We start from the raw sequence: 24,978 nt of genomic DNA on the forward strand, positions 1-24,978 counted from the left end.
GCTGTGGGGCAGCAGGGTGGGCAGGATCCTTCTCTCTGCACTGCAGTGGAGGTGGAAGCTCAGTTTCCAGCCAGTTTGAGGGGACCACCGCTGAGGTAGGCCTGAGGCTGCCCCATGGGCAGTGGCTGCTGGTGGGGCAGCAGCTGGGCTCCCCACTCACTTTTTCTGCAGCGTGGCAGGGAGAGGGCAAACCTGCTCTCCATGCCCAGAAAAGCTGCCTGTGCCTACCATCTCATCAATCAGAGGTGCCCAGGTTGCTGGGGAGGTGGCAGTGGCAGGGGGTGATAGGGCACTGAGGTGCCCAGCCCCATAGCAGCCCCTGACTGCATGGGAGGGACCCTGGCTGCCTGCACCCAGGCCAGCAAGGTGACTCCACGCTGAGACACACACAGCCCAAACTGGCCCTGGGTCAGATTCCTGAGCTCTTCTCACCAGCTGCTATTTCCTTCTGTCCCAAAGCCAAGCCAGAATCTTGTGGAAAACAAGAAGGTGTCAGTCAGAGGGCACTGAGTCAGAGAGCTCCCGGGCTGGGGTCATGCAGGGCTGCACACAGCAGCGGCTCTGCTCACCCCACCCCTGCTGCTCTGGGAGGCAGCCAGCACCTCCCCTGGTGACTCCCCAAAGGCTCTGCCTCCCTGGGCAGCCTTCCCAAGGGGCCACAGCTGCTGGCCCAAAGCCTCTTTGCAGCCCTGCTTTCAGGAGATGCTGTGGTGTCTCCTGGCAGAAAGCTGCTGCTGACCCAAATTCTAAAGATAGAAGCAGTCTGATTTTGGTGCTGCATGCACAGCATCCCCCCCACAGGCACCTCCGGGGAGCAGGTCCTTTGCCAGGGAGGTGTAAACACAACACCAGATTTCTTGCAGGTGAGGTCACCTGCTGGCTGTGGTCATCCCCGGGGCTCTCTCACAGTCTGCTCTGGGTGAGCTCCTCTGTGCTCCTTCGCTGCTGACAGCCTCTGGCAAACTCCAGAGCTGCAGCTCCTCGTGCCATGGACTATCCCCATCTCAGGTGAGGGGCAGCTGCTCCTGGACAGAAGCATGGCATGAGGCCTGGCTGCTGCCCACTCCTCGGGTAGAGCAGCTGGGCAAGGCTGCTGAGCCAAGCCCCTGCCTCTGCCCCAACCCCGCCCCCTCGGGTGTCACTTCAGCTATGGGCATCTCTTGGTGGCACAAGGAGGTTCTTTGGGACTGGGGGCTGTGGATGCCCTGTATGGATGATCAGCATCCATCCCCTCAGGCTGGCATCTCTTGTCCAGCCCCAGCAGCACCTGCCCATGGCAGAGCACATCCCTGTCCCTGTCCCATAGGCACACGACGTGTCCCCAGCCTTGAGATAACCAAAGGTGCCCTGAGGCCCAAGGAACCTCACAGCTCTTCTCCAGCATGGGCTGGGTGAGGGCACAGGGGGCTGGGAGCCAGTGCTGGCAGTGGAGCAAGGGCAGGAGGAGGCTGCAAAGCTCTGTGTTGGGAGCAATGGGGTCCTGGCCACCATGCAGCAAGGGACCAAATGTTGTAACACCTCCAATGTAGGAAGCACCTGCCTCCTGCAGGGACTGAATGGAACCCTTCACCTGCATGTGAGTCTGGCTGGACAGGGCTGGGTTTCCCTGGCAGCATCCCTTCAATGCCAGCAGAGAAGAAGGGAAGAGAGAGAAGAACTGCTGTGGAGCCCTGTGGGCATGGGACAGAGCCCACCTGGGCCAGCCACGTCTTGGGCACCTCTGGGGGAGCAGGATGGTGGCAGAAATCATGCTGAGCCCATCACAAGTGGACCTTCCTCTGCCCACTAAATCTCAGCAAGACTCCACTGGGATTTCTCTGGGGCTGGTGCTTTTGCCTAGTTAAAGTGAATTTTGAGAAGAATGAGAAGAGGCAGAGCTGAGACCCACGGGCACACCTCCTGTCACTGGTGCCACCACTCCAGAGGCAAAGAGCAGTGAGGACTTAAAAATGCAAACCAGCATGGTTTTGAGATCCGGGACCTTCTGTAGTAGCTTTTCCTGATCTAGGACCTTCTCTGGGATCTTTTTTTGATCTAGGACACAGAAAATCAACTTCAGCAGGATCTCCCAGGCAAATCCATCCCAAGAGACAGGCAGCAAGAACACAGCAGACTGAGGAGCTGAAGCATGGCAGACACACAGACACCAGAGGTGTGAGTTACTACTGGTGGCACCTCCTAGTCTGCTTCCCTGGGGCTGGATGAGGGTCAGGGTTCAGTGTCAAGTTGGTGTGCTGAGGGCTTGCGGTGGAACAGGGGTGGCCAGGACAGGAAGTGCTTCTGGGGAAGGAGAAAGGGAAGCTTCTGCTCATTTGATTTTCCTGTTGCCCAGTGTTCCAGGCAGGGTGTGTGTTTAAGGACTGTCTCTGGCCAGCAGACTCATCCTTCAGTAACTGCTCAGCCCCAGCTGATGAGCACCCAGCTCACACCATGGCAGCAAGCCCATGGCTCAAGCAGCCTGTGGCCTGCAGGCACCTGGGAGCTGTGAGCACTTTCAGCCTGCTGACCCATGCCCCCAGGACATGCAGGCTGTGAAATGCTTCCTTATGGTGCTCAGCCCTTACCTGTGACCCTGGGATCATGCTGAAGCATCACCAGCACTGAGGCAGTGCTCCCCAAGTGCTCTTCATGCCAGGGCTGCCAGGACCAGCCTTTGCTGGAGATGCAGCATGATGGCCCTGGGGACCTGGAGGGAAGCCAGAGCAGACAGCTGGGGCTGGAGGGTTGCCCTGGACCACCTTTGCTCAGTCCATGCCAGATGCTGGAGGTGTGTTCTTGGAGGGCTCTGCAAAGATCCTCTCCTACTGTTATGTTCTGCTCTCTTGTCTTGTTCTGCTCTCTTGTCTTCTTAGAGGGTTTGCTGGCTGGACCCAGAGCCCTTCTTTTGGCACTGAAGGATGGGTAAATGAGGAGAGCCCTGCCTGCTCTGCTGGCCATGTGCTGGCTGACACCAGGCATGTGTGACACACCAGCCCTGCACCTTGCCAGGGGCTATCAGCACAGCTTCCCAAAACCTCCTGGGTGAAGCAGAAGCCAACAGGATCACCAACCCATTGCCAACAGTCACCCAGTGCAGAGTGCTGCTGGTGACACATCGAGTGGCAGAGCCCAAGGCTCCTGCTGGTGAGGTGCCAAGGCTGCAGCTGACCGTCCATGACCTGTGGGCAGGTGATGAGGTGCAGTCAGCTGCTGGCCCTCTCCAGCACAGCCACCTGGGCCTTGCAGGTCAGGTCACTGCATCATGACTTTCCCCACTGACCTGATGGCCAGAGCTATCCAGGAGCCAGAGCCAAGCCATCCCCTCTGCTAGATTGGGTGCTCCTGCATGCCACCCCTCTGTGCCACGGAGAAGTCACTCTGGTTCTCTCCTTTATTCCATGTCAACACACACTGCTGTCCCTGGGGACTGAAGAGGGGAGTCCCCAACCCCCACAGGCTCTTCTTGCTCACCCTCTAAGGCAGCCAGAGACAGAAGGACATGGACCCCAGTTCAGGCTGGCAGCTCTGTCACCACAGGCACACAGGGGCTGGGTGACCACAGCTTCCTGACTGCTGCTCCCTCCACTGGTGAGATTACAGTCCAGTGCCAGTGCCACATGGACATGGCTGCCAGTCATTTCCTGAGCCCACCGATCCCAGTACCCAGGGCCAGGTCCAGCATTCACCAGGAAGCTCTGCTGACAGCTCTGGGCTGGAGCAAAGCTCTTGCTCCTCTGCTTTATCATGTTTGCAGCAGCTTCTCCCCGGCAGGAAATCACTGTGGCTAAAAACTGCCTGGGGGAGACAGGAGTTGGGGGTGGTGGTGGGGGGCTCACTTTTTTCACAGTAAAAGGCTGGAGCAGGGTGCAGCAGAGACCAAAGCATTTCCCATCCCCGTGGGACCAGACAGCTGTCCCGTTAAACCAGCCCTGCCAGGGACAGCTCAGTGCAATTTCCCCTGGCTAAGCCTAAAACCAATCCCAGCAGGATTTGTTCTGCTGCATTTATTCACATCCATGGTGCCTGTGCAGCAGCAGGAGGAAAGGTTAACCCCTGGTGCAGCTGCCTCAAACGAGGGCTGAGAAAAGCAGCACAATGCAACCCCGCTGGCACCACCAGCAGGGACCAGACAGGGGAGTCAGACTTGAATTATGCCTTAACCCCTGGCTGTCTCCTGCAGGTGCCTCCACCACTGTGCCCAGGAAGGCTGAGCACCTGCAGCTCTTTGTGGCATTGAAGCTGCTGCTGCCAGCGGGGAATGCCCTCCGTGAGACATCCCAAACGAGTGGATTTTCTGCTTTGAAATGTTTCGAGCTTCACAGGTTTCTGCTGCCCTCCCAGCAAAGCTGGGCAAGAGCCGTGCCGGGTGGCACCTCTCCTCCTGAAATGGTTTACTCCCTTCTGCACGATCATGCAATTACAGAAGGCTAAATGTTATTTAATTTGTGACTGCGGGTTGAATAAAACTCAATTAAATTCTACCTCTGGTGAATTTGGGATGGGGAATTCTCACCTGGGATACCAGATGAATCCTAACTGTACCATGCATGACTCAGACACTTCAGCTGCTCCATTAATGACTGTTTTAATAAATGTTCTATTTTTACACGGACAATTTCCTGCCGTGTGACAAGCCTGGCACCGTGTCAAACCAAAGCTCGGTACCATGGTCAGTCCGTGCTGAGGACGAAGCCGAACCGAAGGCTGCCGAGCATGCCAGGGACCGCAGCGCTCCCGGGCTGTTCCCGGTTCCGTGGCAGGTACCTGCCGTCCCGCCGAGCCCTGCTCGTGTCGAGGGCGGCGGAGAGGCTGGTGCTAGGCCGGGGGCTTTCACCTTCTCATGCCTCCAGCCGCTCATTTGTGTCCCACCACAATTTCTCTCTGAGCCCTCCTCAGCGCAACAGGGACGAGAGATGTCAGCAGGGGCCGGGCTGCTGCTCGGGAAGCCCCGAGCCTCCATCTGTCCCTCCCTTCCGGTGCCTCTGGCTAACGGCTGAGCGCATCTTGCTCGCCCGCTCCTTCCTGCGACCCCGAGCGTGGCCAGGCCACGAAGGTGGGGTCTCAGTCCTTCAGCTCTTTTCCTTCTCTCTCGTTTCTCCTGCCACGGCTCGGGGCACAACGTGCAGCACCCGCGGGGTTCCTCAGCCTCCCGCCGCCCGCTGCCGCTCTGCACTGTCCCGCGGGTTCTGCTCCTTCTCCGGGGACTCGGGACAGGGACAGCCCGGCCTCGGGCACTCCTGTCCCTGCGGAACGGCCTCCCGGCCCGCGGATGGCTGGAAAGGTGCGCGGGTGACCGGGCAGCGGGGATCGGCCCCGGGCTGAGCCCCCCCCCGAACGACGCCTACCCGGTCCCGGGTCCCCCCGACCACAGGGGCGCGGGCTCACGTGGGCGGTGCCCTCCCTCCCGCTGCCGCCTCCCATTGGCCGGCGCGGCGGGGGCGGGCGGGCCGCTTTGTGACGTCACGGCAGCTGTCGGAAGGGTCCGATTAGTGCGAGGGAGCGGCGGGCGGTCGGCACAACCGCGCCAGCGCCACCGGCAGCGCCACCGGCCCCGCCACCGGCCCGCCACTACCTCAGCGCCTCCGCCGCTCCCGCCGCTCCCGCCGCTCCCGCACGCCGCTCCTGCTGCCGTTGCTAGGTGAGTCTCCCGCCCACCGCGGCTGTGTGCTGGGAGGGGACCGGGTACAGCGGGGCTCTCACTGCCCCCATCTTCTCCTGCGGGGAGGGTGTCGTTGGCGGGGAGGGGTGCCCCCGCCGGGCCCCCCCCCCCCCCGGCGCCTGTTGTTTGTTTCTTCATCACCGGATTACGATTCGAGGTTGGGCTCGGCTTTCATTGGCTCCGCTCTAGTGACGTAGTCTATTTGCATATGACATTGAGACGTCATAGGGCTGCCTGCTCCCGGGCCCGGTCCCCCCCCGCCGCTGTCCTGCTGTGACCCGGTGGAGCGCAGCCTTCCCCCCGGCCCCGCTGCCCCCTCGGGAGGTTCCGGCGGTACGGTGCGGGGTAAACGGCAGGGATCAGAGGTGGGCATCCCTGCGCCGTTTCCCTCTGGCTGCCGCGGTCCCGGGCGAGCTGTAAGCATGAGCGGTGTCTCGGTGTTCGTTAGGGGCTGTCCTGGTGAGAAATGTGGTGTTTTGGGAAGGGAGCGTGAAGGTGGAATCACGAAATCGCTGTACCGTGGAAATGGCCGCGTCGGGATCTGCTGTTCAGCTGCTCTCCCGCGAATGCTCCATGCTTTTGAACACCTCCAATGATGTGCAGATCCCAACTGGTTTGGTGAAATTTGGGCACCTGCTTAGGTATTTCTATCGAGTTTAGTGTCGGTGCCCAGGAAGGAGTCGTGGGGCCATGTGGATGGAGCAGGTGAAGGACGCTGGTGGAGGCAGTCTGAGGTCCGTGTGGTGGCATCCTGCCGTGCCACTGGTGTGACCCCACTGTGTCTCGGGATGCTGAGCCCACCAGTGCCTTGGGCTTCTGTTTTCATTGCTCTAGGAGCACCTGCTTAGGGACAGCTCACCAATGTCCTAAGTTCTGGAAGGTCAGATTCCTCATAGACCTCATGGCTCTTGCCTCGGGAGCTCAGCAGCTTGGCTGAGCCTGGAAGGTCCTGGGTGCTAAACCTGCTGCCATCTGAGGGGGCTCAGCAGCTGAAAAACTTGAGCTGCGTGGAGTGAAACTGTAAACATGATGAAAAAGGAGTGATTGCTTTTGTGCTTCTTTTATACACATAGACAGAGCTCCTGTGTGCAGAGGAGCTACAGCCCTGCTCAGCCTGAGCAAAGGCACTGCCACCCTAGGGTCAGAACCTACTGACTCACAGTGCCCCTCCTGGGACTGGCAGCACCCACTGCTGACAGTGGCACCAGCAAGGGCCGAGCTGGGCTGGTGCCAAGTGCTGTGGCTAATTTGGCCAAGGGGTAGGAAACCATCCCAGAAACAGGTGCTGAGCTCCAGTACAGGACTGTCTTGGACTGTCCTGTACCTTCCTTCCCACCTGGCTTAGTCCACAAATTGCCAAGGACAATTTTTTTTTTACCCTAAAATAAATCTTTCTTCTCATTTTTATATTATTTTCCCCACTTTGAAAAAAAAAAAAAGAAAGAAAGAAAGAAAAAAGCTTTCAGCTGTGGTCTGCTGTCACCATCAGGAAGGCTGTGCCCTGAACGGGAGCTTATCTGGCTGAACATGGAAAGAAAAACATTGTGGATGTTGTTTTTGGAAAAACAAACCCCACACCACCTGCTTGTAGTAAAATCTGAGACCTCAACTCTTACCCATCAGCTTTTCAGTGCTGATTGCAGAGCAAAGCCCTGCCCAGGCCAGTTTCACCCCAGCACAAACAGGGCTGGGGCAGGCTTGGGAGAGGCTGCTGAGGAGTTGGAGGCTCCTGCAGGGTCAAGTCCAGCTTGAGAGTGAGCCCTGAGCCTCCTGTGGCTTGCCGAGGGTGTAACACCGGGGCTGCTCCCCTCTCCCTCTGCATGCTCCTAGGGGTGTGTTCAGTTAGCACATCCCCAGAGGAAACTCCTAACATTTCACAGGACACCTCGTGGCAAATCTAAGCCTTTCCTAGTTGCTCAGATCCTGCCGGCCACTGACAGATTTTCCAGGGCTCTGTGCAGTGACATCAAGCAGCAGGAGGTGAGGTTTGTCCCTGGGGCAAGGAGCTTCCTGCAGCAGTTGCACGGAGGAGCTGGTGTGGATGGGGACATGAACTCCCTTTCTGTGACCCCTAGTCCCCTCCTTCAGGTGGGATGTGGAGGAGTGCAGAGGGACTCCAGTTGAAGATGAGCTCCTGGGCTGGCAGAGGAAACCCTTCCAGCTGCTGCTCTGCCATCAAAGATAAGAGACTCATGGTAGAGTTTTGGGGGAAATTTTCTAACTATTCTCTGCCTTCTCTTCCCTGCCCTGCAGTGGAAGAGGCTCTGACTGTGAGTCACCCTCAGTTTGCTGAAGTCCCTCTGTCCATGCCAGCAGCTGCCTCGGGGCCCAGTTCTGCCCCTGTGGACAGTGCTCAGCCAGGAACCCTGGAGGGGAGACTGCTGGCAAAGCAAAGCAAAGCAGGAGCTGTAGTGCAGCTGTTGAGTGACCGAGGGCATTAATCCAACATGCCAAAGTGTTCTGGGCAAGCCAGGACAGCTCTGGTGCTTTTCTCAAGGGGCATAGGCAGAGGATAGTGCTGGGATGCCTCACTGGTCATTCTGGGGTGATGAGCAGGGCCCCCCCAGCTGCCAGACACCCTTCTCCTTCGTGCTGTGTGTCTGTGCCAGATTTAGGATTTTGGTACATGATGGCACAGGGAGAGCAGCCTGTGAAATGCCTCTCTAATTGAGGCAGAATCAGTTGAAAATAACATTTCCCAAGCGTGCTGGAGGAAGGCACCTGACTGATCGCTCCATCACCTGCCAGGATGACTCTGTGCAGTATTCTTAGCTTCTGTGGCTGGCCAGCAGCAGACCTCCTGCTGCCTGGGGCTTGTGGAAAGTTTTAGGGAGCCTGGTTGCCCATTTCCATGTGGAGCCGCTGTTGTTCCTGCAGCCTGGGACTCTGGGAGCCACCAGTCCCAGGGCTGCTGCCCTGGCAAGCTCCTGGTGCTTCCTGGGACTCTGTGCCCATCCTCCTGCCTATTCTTAGCTCCTGGTTATTTGCAGTGGTGGTGACTCAGAAAAGTCATTATTGTGTTGAGGCTTTTGGGGAGGGAAGCAGGGAACTCAGTGTGTTATGGTTTCCATACTCCTGCTTTAACAGGAGTGTGTTGTAATCTTCAACAGCCTCTGGCTAGTTTGAAAAGTCTGTTGGACTCTCTGGGAGGATTCTGATGAGCTTCATTCACTCATCCTTGCCTGTCCCCAAGTGTGTGTCACCTCTGGGCTGCCTGCTTTTGCTGGTGGAGGGCTGGCATGGGGTTGACCTGCTGAGTAAGGGGCTTGTGGGAGCCTGGGAGGGATAGCAGCTGTCCCACCATGGTAACCCCAGCTAGGGCAGGGGGCTGGGGACAGCTGTGTGGTTTCTGGGGCAGCTTAGTCCCAAGGACATGGTGCATGGGCAGTCCCCTTGTGCCCCATACCTCCTTCACAGGGGTGGGGTGTCTGGCACCAGACTTCTTCCCAGCCCTGCCACCATAAAAGCAGAGAAGTCACCTCCTTGTTCAAACTGCTTCCGTGGGCATTGTCTCTGCCCAGTGACAAGGCATTACTCGGGTGGCAGAGGCATGCAGGCACCTGGCAGGGGCACACTGGGGTGCCTCCCACACTGCAGTTCCTGTGAAGCTGTTGGCCCTGCTTCACCTGCTGTAAATGGGGCAAAGGTTTGCTGCAGGCAGAGTGGAGGCTTTCCAAAAACCTGGAGAAACTTTGGAGCTTGATCTGCTGATGGCTGTGTGCTGGCCCAGCCAGAGAAGGGCTTGGTGGAAGTCACAGATGCTGAGGTGGTGTGTGGCCATCTCCCCATCTGGCTGCTGTTGGTGGCAGCTGCCTAAGGAGCCTTTCAAAGTCACCTCCAACCCTCCCTGATGGTGCACTCTTGATGGCATGCAGGTAGAGCACACTGATCCCATTGGCCAGGAGCTGCTCCCTTCCAGGGTGGATGGGAGAATGTGGACTCACAGAATGAGTTGGGTTGGGAGGGACCTTCAAAGCTCATCTGGTCTGACTGCCCTTGCCATGGGCAGGGACACCTTTCCCCAGAGCAGGCTGCTCAAAGCCCTGTCCAGCCTGGCCTTGAACACTTCCAGTGATAGGGCTTCCACAACTGCTCTGGGGGCCCTAGAGCTGGACCCAGCACTGCAGGTGGGGTCTCATCCAAGTGGAGCAGAGGGGTGAAATCCCCTCCCTTGGCCTGCTGGTCACACTGCTGGGGATGCAGCCCAGAACATGGTTGGCTTCTGGGAGCTCACATTGTCACCCACATCCAATTTGTCACCCACCAGAATCCCCAAGTTCTTCTCCTCAGGGATGCTCTCAATCCATCCAGCTCCCAGTCTGTGCTGGTGATGGGAATTGCCTCAGCCCAGGTGCAGGACCTTGCAGGTGCCCTTGTTGAACTTGATGGGGTTCACATGAGCCCACTTCAGCAGCCTGCCAAGGTCCCTCTGGCACCACTCAGCTTGATGTCATCTGCAAACCTGCTGAGGGTGCATCCTGGGGATGAAGAACCTTCACTCAAGTGTTGCTGGGGATTTCAGAGCAGACAGGATAAAGTGAGGGGGAGGATTAAAGCTCTTTTTTGTTCTTGCTTGCCAGGACCTAGCTCCTGCCCCAAACCCTGCGGGTTTGATCCTGCAGGCTTTGCCAGCTGTGCTGGCAGCAGCTCCCCTGCAGCTTCCCATGTGCTGGGCCAGCCCTGGCAGGGCTGCTCCCACTCTCAAAAGCCTCTTCCCTTCTTCTGGCCAGGACACAGCCAAGGCAGAGCCAGGCCAAGACACCTTGGGCAGCCGTTCTGTGAGGAGCATGGCACAGCACCCTGGCTGTGCTGGCCCTGTCCACACTGCCACCAACCCATGGCTGCTCTCACAGGTTTTACCAGGAGCTGATCTCCCCAGGGTCAGGATCACAGTGTCTCCAGACACTCCTCCACTGGTGACTTATTTAAATTCCTTGGGGAATGATCCTTTAAAATGATCCTTTTACTGCTGAGGGAGCTTTTAACTCTCCTGCTGGCCCCAGAGCCATCACAGCTGCTCCGCTGCCCCACTGGTGTGCCCCATTCCTCCTGCCCCAGCCCTCCCAGTGCAGCTGGGTTTCATAGAACCACAGAGCTGGAAGGGACCTCCAAAGCTCATCCAGTCCAACCCCCTGCACTCAGCAGGGACATCCTCCACTGGATCAGGTTGCCCAGAGCCCTGTCCAGCCTCACCTTGAAGATCTCCAGGGATGGGACCTCAACCACCTCCCTGGGCAACCTGTTGCAGTGTTCCACCACCCTCCTGCTGCAGAACTTGTTCCTCACATCCAATCTCAATCTGCTCTGCTCTAGTTTGAAGCCATTGTCCCTGCAGGCCTTTGGGAGCAGTCCCACTGCAGCCTTCTTGTAGCCTCCTTGAGGTACTGGAAACTGCTCTAAGGTCTCCCTGGAGCCTTCTCTTCTCCAGGCTGAACACCCCCAGCTCCCTCAGCCTGTCCTCATAGCAGAGGTTCTCCAGTCCCTGATCATTTCCATGGCCTCCTCTGGACCCTCTCCATCAGGTCCATGTCCTTCCTGTGTTGAGAGCTCCAGAGCTGAACCCAGTCCTGCAGTTGAGGTCTCCCCAGAGCAGGGCAGAGGGGCAGGATTCTCTCTCTCCAGCTCTGGCCATGGTGCTTTGGATGCAGCTCAGGCTGTCCTTGGCCTTCTGTGCTGCAGGCTCACACTGCCTGCTCCTGGCCAGCTTCTCCCCACCAGCACCCCGAAGTCCTTTTCCTCAGGGCTGCTTTCTCTCACCTCCTCCCCCAGCCTGGACTGATAGTGAGGATTGTTCCAGCCCAGGTGCAGAACCTGCCCTTGCTGAACCTCAGGAGGTTCCCCTGGGCACCACCTCTTCAGCCTGTCCAGGTCCCTCTGGATGCCATCCTGTCCCTCAGGCACATGGTCAGCACCACCCAGCTGGTGTCAGCTGCACACTGCTGATGGTGCCTGGATCCCACTGCCTATAGCATTGATACAAATACTAAACAGCACAGGTCCCAGGACCCCCCCTGAGGGACACCACTGTCCCTGCTCTGGAGCAGGGCAGCCCCTGGCAGCCTCTCCTCATGGGTCTGGCTGTGTGTAGTGGGAGTGTCCTTATCCCAGGCCTTTAACTAGAGAGAGAAGGAAAATGAAGTCTGGGAGAGGGGAGGAGCTGAAGCTAATGGCAGCTGCTGTCCTGTGTGGTCAGGAGGGGAAAACTGTCTGGGGTTGGGTGTGCAGTCCACACACTTCAGCTCCTGACTGTCCTCTTGGCACACCCTGGGGAATGAGCACTGGCCCCAGGGTGGGGACAGGAGGGAACAGTGCAGTGAGAGCTGCTCTCAAGTTTTAACTAAAACTCAGAGGGGTTCTGCTCCCTTTTGGTGGTGCAGTTCATCATTTGGCTCTGAGCTCCTTGCTGGGTGCTCTCCAAGCCAGGCCTGCAGAGCAGAGGGTAGTGCTCTGGTGCTATCTGGTCTGGAGCCATCACTTGCTGGAGAGGGTACAGCAAAGGGCTACAATGATGCTGAGGGGATTGGAACAGCTCTGATGGGGAAAGATTGAGAGAATTGGGGCTTTTTAGTCTGGAGTAGAGCAGCCTGAGGGGAATCTGATCAATGCTGATCAATACTCACAGGGTGGCTGTGAGCAGGATGGGACCAGTGACAGGACAAAGGGCAATGGGCACAGACTGGAACATCAGAAGTTCCATCCAGACATGAGGAGGAACTTCTTTAATCGAAGGCTGACAGAGCCCTGGAGCAGCCTGCCCAAAGAGGTGCTGGAGTCTCCAACTCTGAAAACATCCAAAACCTGCTTGGCTGTGTTCCTGTGTGACCTGCCCTGGGTGACCCTGCCTTGGCAGGGGGGCTGGACTGGATGATCTCCAGATGATCACCATTCTGAGATGCCATGGTTTCAGCAGGGCTGTGTGTGCTGAGCCAGCCCCCAGCCCAGCAGCAGGCTCCCTCTGGGATGGCCTTGCTCAGGCAATGGGGAAGGTCTCTGCCTGGCTCAGACCTTGGCCTGTGGCAGCCTTTTGGGTGCTTTTCTGGGTGACCCTCCCCTAGCAGCTGTGCTGAGGCAATGGCCTCCCCTTGGTTATCTCTGGTCTGCTGTTGTCTGGCACACACATCTTGGGGGTTAGAGGCTGGAATTTGCAGCCCTGGCAGAGGCAGGCCAAGAGTGTTTCCAGTGTCCTTCTCTGCAAGGGGGGCTCCAGCTGCAGCACAGGGGACCCTGCTGTGCCCAGCTCCCCCCAGCCCTGCTGCATCCCCCTGAGAAGCTACACTGGGGTCAGCCTTGGCCAAAGAGTGCTACAGGCAGAGCTGCCCCACCCCAGAAAGCACAGGAACCTGCTCCTGGCCTTGCACAGGGCAGGGCCATGGTGGCCTTGGGGCACTGGGGCACCCCCTGCTCCCCATTCCTTGCCTGCCATCCCCCATGCCCACCACCAGCTGCTGGGTGCTGCCAGTCCTGCTCCCTGCTGCCAGGGATCTGGGGGAGAGCAAACAGCAGGAGGCCCTGAGACATCTCCAGCAGGTACCTGGGAGCAATGAGCTTCCTGCTGCAATTAGATACTTAATAATTTATTAGACAACTAATATTAATGCAATATGAAAAGATATTCATCAACTAGGCAAAGGCTGCAGGCAGATGCCAGGTTTCAGGCTGCAGGCAGGAAGAGCTGGTGTGTAATGAAGCCTCCAGGGCTGGCCTGGGTGTCCTTCACCAGCCTGGCCTGGGGGAGGGCAGGTGCACAGGTGGGTCTCATGGGAAGGAAATGCCCTGTGGGCTCAGCAGGTGTGAAAATTCCTCCCCAGCATTAACCTTTGCCATTCCAGCTCAGCTGGAAGCAGACAAAACTGCATTTACAAACAGAACTACACTCTACAACGGAGTGCAGTGAGTGTGTACAAAATCCACAAGATTTGCAATGGGTACAGGGATTTACAATTGATAAACAGCACAAGAAACCCCCTGGCTAAAGACTAGCTTCCACCTCCCCTGCTCTTCCTTCCTTACCCCCCTGTACACAAAAAGGGACAAGAGACAGAGCAGAGAAGTTGAGGTTAATACCAATCACAGCAAAGCAGTGCAGCCAGGGTCAGTAAAGCCAGGAGAAGCAGCAGCCAGAGCTGAAAAAGTGAAAAGAGAGAGATTGTTTTTCAAACATATGGTAGCTACCTCTCCAATGGGATTGTTTAGAACTTATCATGGTTTCCCTTTTTACACCCAGTGGTGATTTATTTACATCCTACCACTTTCTGTTCAAGATCTGTGGAAAATTTTCAAGGCACAGCCTAAAACTGCCCCCGTCCACCCCTTCTAAACAACCCCTGGGTGGCTAATTCTATCCATCCAATCTAAAACAACACCTACAGTAATGAGTCAATCAAGTTCCTTGTCCATCTTTTCAGTTCATCTTCCATTCCACCTATCTCAGGTGTAGATGATTCAAAAGTTCAAACATCAGGAAGTAAGAAAAGAGCACAGTGAGAGCACACTGAGAGAGAGCCCCATGGCTACTGTCCAGTCCTTGTCCCCTCTGTGTTGTTTCCCTGCCTTGCACCTCAGTGCTGTGGCTCACTGGGGGGAGTGCACTGGAGGAGATCACAAAGGCTGTGGCTCCACTGCCCGTGTGGCAGTGCTGGAGGGCTGGGAGCTGAGAGCTGCAGCTGGAGGAGACAGCTCTGCCATGGCTCAGTGCCCCAAACCCCTCTGCTCAGTGCTTCTGGGGAAGACAGGAGCCCTTTTAGGACACAGAGCAGGGACTCCTTGCCTGTACCCAGTTCATCATGCAAGAGGCTCTGCCAGTCTCAGCCAGATCTGTTTTGAATGCATGACCCCAGCTGAGCCCCAGCTGCTTGAACTGCAGCTGCTCCTCCCCCACGGGTCTGGGCATAGGGTGTGGGTGGAAGGGGTGAACCATGGCAGTGGGGGGCTGCATCCTGGAGGGAAGGGGAAGGATGGGAAGCACATGGCACCAGAGGGGGCCAGACCTGTGAGCATTGGGGTCTGGAGCCAGGCACAGTTGCAGCTGTGTGGTCTGCCCTGCGCCTCTGGGGCAGCTGAAGTCCCCTGGGACTCGGGACCTGAGCCCTTGAACAGGTTTCAAGCTCCTGGTCAAGGGGACAGGTAGTGCCATGCTGCTGCCCCAGCCATGCCAGGCAGGGATGGCTGAGTGTGGCAGGGCTGCTTCATGCTCTGGCACACCCTTCTGCATCTGGGGATGGCAGGAGCAGGATGAGCCCCTGAAGCCCAGGGCATGCCAGCCATGGGGAAAGGGTCCCCTTGATCTTTCATTCTCTGCCATGTGTAGCAGAAGTTTTGCCTTCCTGAGGCACCTGAGAGAAGGCCAAAGGCAGGGAGGTCCTGCAATGGGTAAATGCCAGCTCTGAGCCCCAGAGCCATAGCCAGCACCCAGCCCAGCTGCCCTGCCTAGCAAAGCTGAGGCTGGGGAGGCTGCTGCTTGGAGGGGGTGGGTCTGAGCTAGACCTGGAGCTGGCATCTGTCTGGCTCCAGGCTCAGGTGCATCATACCTCCCTGCACCCTTCCCATTCCGTGTTGCCCAGAGCAGATGGAGCTTCTCCAGGGTCTAGGACCACTGCAGGCTCTAAACATGAATCCCCAGGGCTGCCCTCCAAATGCAGTCCCAGCAGGGACCCAAGTAGGCAGCACACAGCTGGGCCCTCTCCTGGCAGCTGGCTCTGGATGGCATTTTAAAGCCCTTTAATGTCTGTGCACCACTCTGGGGCACATTTTCTCCACACTCTGCACCTTGTGGCTGCTGTGTGTCTGTACAAGAGCACTGCAGGCATCAATCAGATTAGTGAGCCCTGCCCTCCCCTCAAGGTGGGAGAACCCTCAGGGGCAGGACTGTGATGAGTGTAGGTGGAGCAGAGACACCCAGGGCTGGGCTAAGGCCACCCACTCCCTGCCCCTCCCTGCCCCTTGCTTCTGCACACTTGATGCTTGGGACTGAGACATAAGCCACAGCCAAGGATTTTGTCCTGGGGCTCTCTGTAAGGTCCTTGTGAAGAAGCAGTGCTGACACGTGTGGCAGTGTCAGCTTTCAGGCCTGGAGAGTGGCAGTGAGAGGCAGCTGCATGGACAGAACTTCCCTGCAGACACACACAGGGCAAGGGGAGAGGCAGGGACTCGTGATCAAACTAACCCCAGCAGGTACCTGTGCCAGGCCCCTCCAGGAGAAGGCCAGCAAGAGGCTCTTGGCACCCAGCTGGAGGAGGGGAGGGTGGCTGAGGTGGTCAGTGGGTTGGTGCTGGACTTAGGGGCAGCTCAGACAGGACAGCAGCAAAGTTTGGTGCCACCAGCCCAGCTCAATGCCTGAGAAGTGACAGGGGAGGCAGGTCCCAGTCTGACTTTGGGACAGTGTTGGCTCTGCCCCTGCCAGCTTCTGGTGAGGGAGGGGACACAAGGCAGGACTCAGTGGCTGCAGGCCATGGGCACACAGCCCTTTGCTGCTCCTTTTGGACATGGTGTGTGATGTCCTTGGAGGTGCCAGCAGCACAGATCAGTGCCCCTTGGGCCCATCTGAGCCCCTGGGATGCAGGAGTGGCCTCTGCCAAGCAGTCCAAATGCATGATTCCTTTTTCCTTGCCCTTTCCCAGGCCTTTGCACTGAAGCCAAGTGAAGAACCTCAGAATTGCACTACTCAGCCACAGCTCTACTAGCAACAAAGCAACTGCACCACCACCGAGCCCTCCAGGCCTGGTTTTGATCCTCCCTGCCCACTGCTGCCATCTCAGTGCCTGGAAGCCAGTGCTCAGCAGGAGCTCTAATTCACCCCCCACCCCCCTGGACCACTCCCCATCATGTTTCAGCGTCTCACCAGCCTCTTCTTCAGCGACAGCAACTTGCCAGAAGGGCTAGAGGAGCCCAAACCCTTTGTTGAGGCAGAGGAGGAAGAGGATGGTTGGCTCATAATTGATCTTGCAGGTGAGCAAAGCAGGGGGAAGTGGTTTCCTACACCTTGTCTCTGCTGCACCTTCTCTCCCTGGAGCTGGGCAGCAGCAGAGGAGCTTCCACCACATGTGATCAGCTCTGCTCTTCATCCCTCCTCCCCTGGTCCCTTTGTCCTGCCCATGTTGCCCAGCCCTGTGGGCACCACAGCAGCCCCTGATCTGCTCCTCCTTTTTCCCTTTCCTCTCCCAAAGGTGGTTCTGACCTTCCACCACCATGGGAGCAGCAGTGTCTCCAGATGGGCTTTCGGTGCCTCTGTACCAGGATGGGGCCCTGGCAGAGCACCAGCCCATGGAGGTCACTCAGGGTTTGGGTGTGATCCTGCCCACAGGGGCTCAGTGGGGTGGGGGATGCCATCCCCCAGGGGTTGTCTGCCTGTGAGCTGTGGCTGTGCCATGGGCAGCACTTTGCCAGGAGGAGCTGGGCTCAGCTGCTCCCTGTGATGCCCCTGCTGAAACAAACTGGGACCTGTTTCTCTGGGGGAAAACCCAGTCCCCAGGCACTGGTTGGGGGGTGGGGTGGCAGCCTGTGCCAGCTGGCAGTCTGGCCATGTCTGGGTCATTTGAGTCCATCAGGGGAGCAAGTCTCAGCTCCAAAGGGTTGATCATCCCAAATCATTCCCAGTGCCCATGCCAAGGGCACTCAGACCCAGGGGGGTTGGCACAAGGTCCCTGTACCTGAAGGGCCCTCAGGGGCTCCTTGTTCTCTTCTCAGGGGTGGTGACAGCCACCTAAAGCCCTGTGTGACACAGGCCAGGCAGATCAACAAATTCCTTCTGTGCTGAGAGCTCCTCCAGCTCCAGGAGGGCTTGGGTGTTGCTATTGTAGGATGCATGACTCAAGTGATTGCAATGATGATTTTGTGACCCTTTGCTAGCAGATGGAGCAATGAACTCAGGCCAACCAAGCCTGCCTGTGCAGGAGCTCCTCCACGGCCCTGGGCTGCCTTGGCAGCCTCTGCTCAGCTGTGGTGCCCCAGCCCAGAGCTCTACAAATGCATCCTGCAGGTTCAGGATGGGAGATTCTGTCCTGCCTCTTGCAGGCATCTGTTCCCCCAGCAGATGCTCCCTGCCAGTCTCCATGCCCTGAGCAGAGATTGTTTTCCTGGTGTGAATTCTGAGGGGTTCTCCCCATGTGGTGAGCAGGAGGAGAGCATGGCCAAGACAGGGATAAGAGGCAGGGACACTCCCTGTGCCTGGTGGGAGCACTGTGGAGACCTGGTGGAGGTGGCTGGGTGGTGTGGATGATTCCCTCTCCTCTGGGCTGTGTGTGACTGGGCTGGGGCTGGGTCCCAGCAGTGACACTGGGGTGGGCCAGTTGCAAGGAGGGTCCTGGAGCAAGGGGCAGGCAGCTGGCATGTGTCTGGGCCAGCTGGCAATGGCTGCAGCACACCCAGAGCATGCCAGGAGAAGCCAGGAGTTTTCCCAGGTGGAGCAACACTGCCCTGTGCCTGATACCCTGGGCTGCTGAGGATGCAGCTGGCTCAGCAGGGTCCCAGGGATGGCTTTGGTACAAAAGGCTCCCATTTTTTCCCAGTCAAGCAGCCAGGCTCTCAGGGTAGAGCCAGCTTTGAGCAGTGTCTGCCTGGGACCTGCCAACCCACTGCTCACCCCCAGCAGCCCTGCTGCTGCCCTTTCCTGCAGCATTCCCTGGCCAGGGAGGGACTGATTGATTTCAGCTCTATTCCTGAGGCTGGAGTTATGCAAAGCACTTTAAAAACAAAACCTGCTGGCTCCAGCCCCCACCCTTCACCTTCAAGCCATGGCAATCACAAGCATCTAGAGGGAACACAAGCACCAGAGGGACCTGGGCAGGCTGCAGAGGTGGCAGAGGAGAACCTCAGGAGGTTCAGTAAGGCAAAGTGCAAGGTCCTGCACCTGGGTCAGAGCAACCCTGGATATCAATCCAGGCTGGGGCTGATGAGAGCCAGAGCAGCCCTGCAGAGGAGGACTTGGGGGTGCTGGTTGGGGAGAGGCTGGACAGGAGCCAGCAATGGGCACTGGCAGCACAGAAGGCCAAGAGCAGCCTGGGCTGCATCCAAACAGTGTGGCCAGAGCTGGAGAGAGAGGATCCTGCCCCTCTGCTCTGCTCTGGGGGGACCTCACCTGCAGGGCTGTGTCCAGCTGTGGGGACCCCAACAGAAGAGAGACCTGGTCCTGATGGAGAGGGTCTAGAAGAGGCCACAGAGATGATCAGAGGACTGGAGAACCTCTGCTGTGTGAGGAGAGGCTGGGAGAGTTGAGGCTGTTCAGCCTAGAGAAGAGAAGGCTCCAGGGAGACCTCAGAGCTGCAGTTCAGTATCTGCAGGGGACCTGCAGGCAGGCTGGGGAGGGACTGTTCAGAATGTGGGGAGAGGCCAAGGGGCAAGGGTTTGAAACTGGAGCAGGGCAGATTTAGATTGGACAGCAGGAGGGTGGTAGAACACTGGAACAGGCTGCCCAGGGTGTGGTTGAGACCTTGCCCCTGGAGGCATTCAAGGTCAAACACGGTGGAGCCCTGAGCAACCTGCTCCATTTGGAGGTGTCCCTGCTGCCTGCAGGGGGTTGGACAGGATGCCCTTCGAGGGTCCCTTCCACCCCAGTGACTCTTTGGTCTCACAGCCTGCCTCCCTCCCAGTAGAGGAGCAGCCCAACCAGCTTCTGAACTCGTTCCCTCTCAGCCAGGTCTTTGATCCTTATGTTGCATAAATGGCCCAAGTCAGGCAGACCTCCCAGGAGCGTTTCAGATGCCCCTCTCACCCCAGCCTGGCTCTGCTCCATGCCCAGGGAGGAATCAAAGGGCATTGCCCAGTGTTTAGTGATACAGCTGCTGGTCACCCAGGCTTGTGGGGATCCTGAAACAGTCTTTGTGACATTAAAAGTGACCTTGGCAAGGGATGGGGACAGGTAGCTATGGATGGCTGGGGCAGGCTCAGCCATGCTGGGTCCCCTACTCTCCCCTGTCGCAGGGGTGCTGCCGGAGTGGGAAGGCTCCAGCCAGGCTCAGTGGCTGTCTCCAGGCTGGAATGTCACCAACTATTAATAGTTTGATATCCAGTGACCTGGAGAAAGACACTCTCATGTTTGCAAGGCTAATTGTGGCCTTCCCTAAGCCCCAGGCTGGGACATCGCCAGCAGGAGAAGCCGGACACGTGCCAGGTGGGCAATGCCAGCCCCGTGCTTCATGTGCTGTATTTCTCCACCCTCACCCCTGATCCCTCCTGCACCCTCACCTAGCTGCAGTGTCACACGTGTCCATGTAGATCCTGCACTGCACCCACCCGAGACCAGTTCCCTTGGGATCCCTTTGCTGAGGCTGGCATGGATCTGGGTATCGCCCTGAGCCCAGCACGATGTGCAGGCTCCCTTCCCATGACGCAGCCAGGGATTCCCAGCACAGGGACCCAGGAAAGAACCAGCCCAGCTGCTTCTGCCAGATGGAGGAGAGGGAGGGAAGGTGAGGAAGGCTTGGGGTGCCGCAGGGGTGCAGCTCCTGGATCAACCCAAACCTGGGTCTCTGACGGGCTGAAGCTGAAGGTGCAGTGAAACCTTGGCTGGAGCCTTTGTGTCCCTGCTTTCTGCCAGGGAGGAGGTGCCAGCTGGTTTTGCCTTCTGCTTGTGTTTTGTGTCAGTGTTTGCACAGTGCCGAGTGGTGCTTACAAGCACGGGTGGGCAGTGCCTTCCCGGGGCAGCATGGCACGGCTCAGGTGCCGTGAGTGCAGGCCAAGGCAGCCTTCCATGCCTGACGAATTTCTTACTTTGGTTTGAGAAGGGGAAAAAAAAAATCTGCTGTGCTAACCCCTCCTGGTCTGCCCCACGTGTTGGTTGAACTGCCTCACCACACCCGTTTGATTCCCTGCTAGCGCAGCGAAGCTGGACCCAGCAGCAGCAGCAGCCTCGGCCCCGGCTCGGAGGTGCTGGCTGGGGCAGGTGTGTGGCACTGCCAGCGGCTCCCTGCCCACGTCGGGGCCGTGCCCGTCTCCAGCGGCGGCGGTGACGGTTGGGTGTCTCTCGCACTAACGATGCCCCTTTCTCTCCCCCCTTCCCTCCCCACTGTACATGGTATGTGTGTGTGTCCCCGCTGCGCCCCGCATGGCTCTGCACCCCCGCCGCCCCCAGGCAGCCGTGCCCGCCCCGGCGCAGCCCAGCGAGCAGCTGCGGGCGGGTCCGGGCGCCCGGCGCGCTCCCGCCCCACGCCCCCTGGCCCGGCAGCTTCCCCGGCTCCGGCCGGTCCCTGCTTGATGGACGAGAGTTGGTTTGTCACCCCTCCCCCCTGTTTTACTGCAGAGGAGCCTGGCCCCGACGGTATGGGCAGCAGCCCCATGGAGGACCTGCTCATCGAGCACCCCAGCATGTCCGTGTATGTCACCAGCACCCTCGAGGTGGACGGGGAGGGCCCCGAGGACGATGTCACCGGGTGAGTGCGACCGGGGGGAGCCTGCTGCAGGGTGGGCAGTCAGTGGCAGCATCCCAAACGGCTCTGTGTGCTTGGGAGTGCTTTGCACATGCTGCCTGTGGACAGGGTGAGGAACCTCAGTGCCACAGAGTCGCAGAATGGTCTGGGTTGGAAGGGACCTACAAAGGTCATCCAGTCCAAACCCCTGCAGTCAGCAGGGATATCCTCAACTACATCAGACTGCCCAGGGCCTCTTCAAGCCTCACCTTGAGTATCTCCAGGGATGAGGCCTCAACCACCTCCCTGGGCAACCTGTTCCAGTGTTCCACCACCCTCATAGTGAAAAACTTACTCCTGATATCCAATCTAAATCTGCTTTTCTCTAGTTTGAAGCCATTGCCCCTTGCCCTGTCACCCCAGGTCCTTGCAAACAGTCTCTCCCCATCCTTCCCATAGCCCCCTTCAGGTACTGGCAGGTTGCTGTTAGGTCTCCCTGGAGCCTTCTCCAGGCTGAACATCCCCAGCTCCCTGAGCCTGTCCTCATAGCAAAGGTGCTCCAAACCCCTGTCCCCACATCTCTCCTCAGGGAGTACTCTGCACACCTAGCAGGGCACCCCAGAGGACGCCATGCCAGGAGAGTAGCCTCCATGTCCCAAGATGCTCTGTTCAGAGGTTCTCAACAGTACAGAGATGGCTGTGGCTGCAGAACTGTGAGCTTGCTGCTGGGCTGCAGCCCTTGCCACTGCTGCCTGTCACCCTCACCCCACCCCCATCCAGGGTTTGCCAGGCTGGGCATTGGCACAGGTGAAGTGAACCCAATGGGACAAGGTGGCCTTTGGCAGAGTGGTCCCCCCCAGCCCCCTGGCTTCCCCCAGCAGAAGGGTGCTGCAGCTGCTTTCATCCCACTCCTGGCCCCATGCTGGCCTAGCACAGGGGTGTCCTGCAGCCAGCTGGGCAGGATGCCACCAGCCATGGATGTAGACCTTCCTCCTGCCCCAAGGTCCAGCTCAGCAGGGAAAGATTACACAAGCATGCCCCAAATGCCCCCACTGCCCTCTCTTCTTACAGGAGCTATGGCCTGGGACACCACCATCCTTCTCTGGGGGCACAGCCCCTCTGTGGCCTCTGGGGAGCTCTGCCCTCTCCCCATGTCTGCCCTCCAGTGCCTTGTAGCCCTGGGAAAGCCCTGACTGTGAACGCTCAGCCCTGCTGCTGCCAGACGAGCCCTAGGTCCCACCGTGCCATGAGGTCCCTACTGCTCCCCAGTCATAGAATCATAGACTCACAGAATGCTAAGGGTTGGAAGGGACCTCCAGAGGTCATCGAGTCCAACCCCCCCTGCCCTCTGGCATCTCCTCTGGGAGCCCCTTACCATGGCAGGAGGCAGAAGGTGAAGCTGGGCTAGGGGACATCATTCCTCCAGGACTTCCTTCTTTGCAAAGTCTCCCTGAGGGCCACTGCTTGAGCTCAGGAGCTTCAGAGGAACCTCAGTGTGGAGGGTGCAGAAAGAGGGCCAAAGGGAGCTAGAAACAGGCCAGGAGACCAAGTGGGTCACAAAGCAGGGTCAGAATGGGGCCAGGCTTGGCTTCCTCTGCTGGACTTGAGGGGCTTAGCCCTGTGGGGGACTGTGGGCACAGCCCCATCCCGTGGTGCCAGGGTTTATTTTGGGTGTCAGCAGGCTGCCGGGGTGGGAGGGGGCTAGGTCCGTCCTGGGGACACGGCACAATGGGAGGGGGTTGGAGCCCTCCGGCTGCTGCCTGCGGCCGCTGACCATGGTTCTCTGCGCAGGGAGGTGCTGGAGCCGCGGCTGGAGCGGCTGGTGCCGCACCACAGCAGACCCCTGTCGGTGAAGGCTGCCCTCCTGGAGAAGGTGGGGCAGACGCGGCGGGTGCAGCGTGCCAAGCAGCTGGCAGAGAAGCACCTGCTGGGCCAGAAGGCGCTGCAGCGGCAGAACCGTGCCCGCCAGCGCCCGCCGCGCCGAGCCAAGCCGCACGCCGGCCCCTTCCTGCACCAGCCCTGCCAGCACCACTGCAACTACTGACCTCAGGGCGCTGCCCCCCGCGGCGGGGGGACGCTGCGCCCCCACCCCAGCACCGGCCGCCCCGGGCAGCGCCCGCCCCGACGAGCCCCGGGGCTGCTGGGGCCGCGACTCCGCTCCACACCCCTCCCACACGCACCTGGCCCCTCGTATCCTGTCTTCCTCCTGCCACCCTCTGCTGCTCCCCTTGCCCTGTGCCCCCGGAGCCGCTAGCACCGAGGCCGCTTCGCAGCCGTGCCAGCCTGCGCGTGGGCAGTGCCCGGGGCAGCCACCCGTCCCCGAAGCCCACAAGGGCCGAGCCCCTTTGTCCTGCCGAGCCTGCGACATCAGTGCCTTTCTCCATGCCATCATGACTCCACCTACAGCCGGACCGGGATGGCACAAGCAGACACCCAGCGGAGGTGGGAAGAGCAACGCAGCCACCAGAGTTGGGATTTTTAGGAGGCTCTCAGCCATGACACTAAGTTATGCTTCCTTCCCCCACGACCAGCAGACACATCCTTCCCCCTTGGGTTTTTTAACTGCATTTTTACCACCATAAGGCAAAAATCCCCACTGCCAATCCCCAGAGTGTTTGCTGTGGGGAAGGGCTGCTGGAAGTCTTCCTGGCCAGGCTCAGGCTGGGCAGCTCATGGTGCCCCGTGGTGGTTTTTAAACGACAACCTTAAAGCAATCTCAGGAAACGCAGCACCGTCCCTGGCCTCACCCAAGCCCTCTGGCGCCAGCCTGGGGCCAGCAGAGTGTCGCCACCACTGGCAGTCCCACCAGGCTGCTGGCTGCCTCTGCTAGGCAAGCCCCCTCCTCCTGGAGCCACTCCTCTGCCCCAGCCACCCCTGTGTGCATCCACAGAGAGAGCACCACAGCAGGGCAGGGCTTAGAGGGCACCTCTGAAGATCATCCAGTCCAACGCCCCTGCCAGAGCAGGACCACCCAGGGCAAGTCACACAGGAGCACAGCCAGATGGATCTGGATAGTCTCTAAAGAAGGAGACTCCACCACTTCCCTGGGCACCCTGCTCCAGTGCTCTGCCACCCACCCAGAAGTTCCTCCTCATCCTTATCTGGAGCTTCCTGTGTTCAAGCTCATACCCAGTTGCCTCCTGCCCTGCGTGTCCCTGTTTCTCCCTGCACTTGGAAAAGCCAAGGAGCCCCAGCTGCCCGGAAGTAATCCCTGGAAGGGGAGTGGAGGCAGGGACTGGCACAGCTTCCCTGAGGTGGCAAAAGCATGACCCAGCTGGTGGTGAAGGGATGTTGAAGAAGAGGCCAGAGGGAAGAGGATGAAGCAAGGGCAAAGATGGACCTGTGAGTGGCTGTGGAAGGATAGGATAGGGCAGGCCTGGGCAGCAGCACTGGGCCAGAGGATGGCTGCAGTGGAGCAGTAATGGCAACGCCTCCTTTCCCACTCCAAGTTGCCTCATTTCCCTGGAAGGGCCAAATCCTGCCATCAGCAGCACTGCTTTACCCTGCAGATCGCTCCCCTCCCCATGACAGACTCGTTCTGCCCTGTGAAGGGCACGGTCCAGACTTGGCACTGGCTCCAGCAGCAGCTGAGATGGCTCCAAACCCAGCAGCAATCTGCTGGTCCCCTCCAGCTCCCTCCCTTTAGTGACTGGTTCTGAACCTGGTGCCCTGGAGAAGGCCTGGCTGTCATGTCCTGGTTGCAGCCAGCTCACAGCCTGGATTCCCATCCTCAGAAACAAGAAATGCACCCCCAAACTCCCCCAAAAATGCAGTCTCATGACTTTCTTCCATGTTACATCCCTTAACATCAGCTGAGGCTGAGGGAATCATGGTGAGCCCAACCTCATTAATGTTTCTAAGGAGATTCAAATCCAGTTGCACCCTCTTAGGAGCAGCAGCCTGCAGCTGCATGCCTGGAAGCCTGCAGTAGCCTGCAGCTCCGGGCAGCAGCAGCGAGCAGCTGAGGATGCACTCCTGCAGCAGTTGTTGCTCACTCCCATG

At 58.7% G+C, this 24,978-nt stretch overlaps 1 protein-coding gene across 1 annotated transcript; it reads left to right on the plus strand.

The window, feature by feature from the left end:
• The first annotated feature begins 5,579 nt into the window (after positions 1–5,579).
• TP53INP2 (tumor protein p53 inducible nuclear protein 2) lies at positions 5,580–23,020 on the plus strand. Its single transcript, XM_054392021.1, has 4 exons — positions 5,580–5,617; positions 16,255–16,582; positions 20,703–21,000; positions 22,768–23,020. The coding sequence occupies exons 2-4, from the start codon at positions 16,459–16,461 to the stop codon at positions 23,018–23,020; spliced, it is 675 nt and encodes a 224-aa protein (XP_054247996.1). The 5' UTR covers positions 5,580–5,617; positions 16,255–16,458.
• Positions 23,021–24,978: the final 1,958 nt, after the last annotated feature.

Source organism: Indicator indicator, chromosome 24 (genome assembly GCF_027791375.1).
Source record: "Indicator indicator isolate 239-I01 chromosome 24, UM_Iind_1.1, whole genome shotgun sequence".
Lineage (NCBI taxonomy): Eukaryota > Metazoa > Chordata > Aves > Piciformes > Indicatoridae > Indicator > Indicator indicator.

Coding starts and splice junctions, on each gene's coding strand:
- TP53INP2 (XM_054392021.1), top strand. CDS start 16,459: ATGTTTCAGCGTCTCACCAGCCTCTTCTTCAGCGACAGCAACTTGCCA. Junction 16,583..20,702: donor GCTCATAATTGATCTTGCAG/GTGAGCAAAGCA, acceptor CGCCGCCCCCAG/GCAGCCGTGCCCGCCCCGGC. Junction 21,001..22,767: donor CCCGAGGACGATGTCACCGG/GTGAGTGCGACC, acceptor TTCTCTGCGCAG/GGAGGTGCTGGAGCCGCGGC.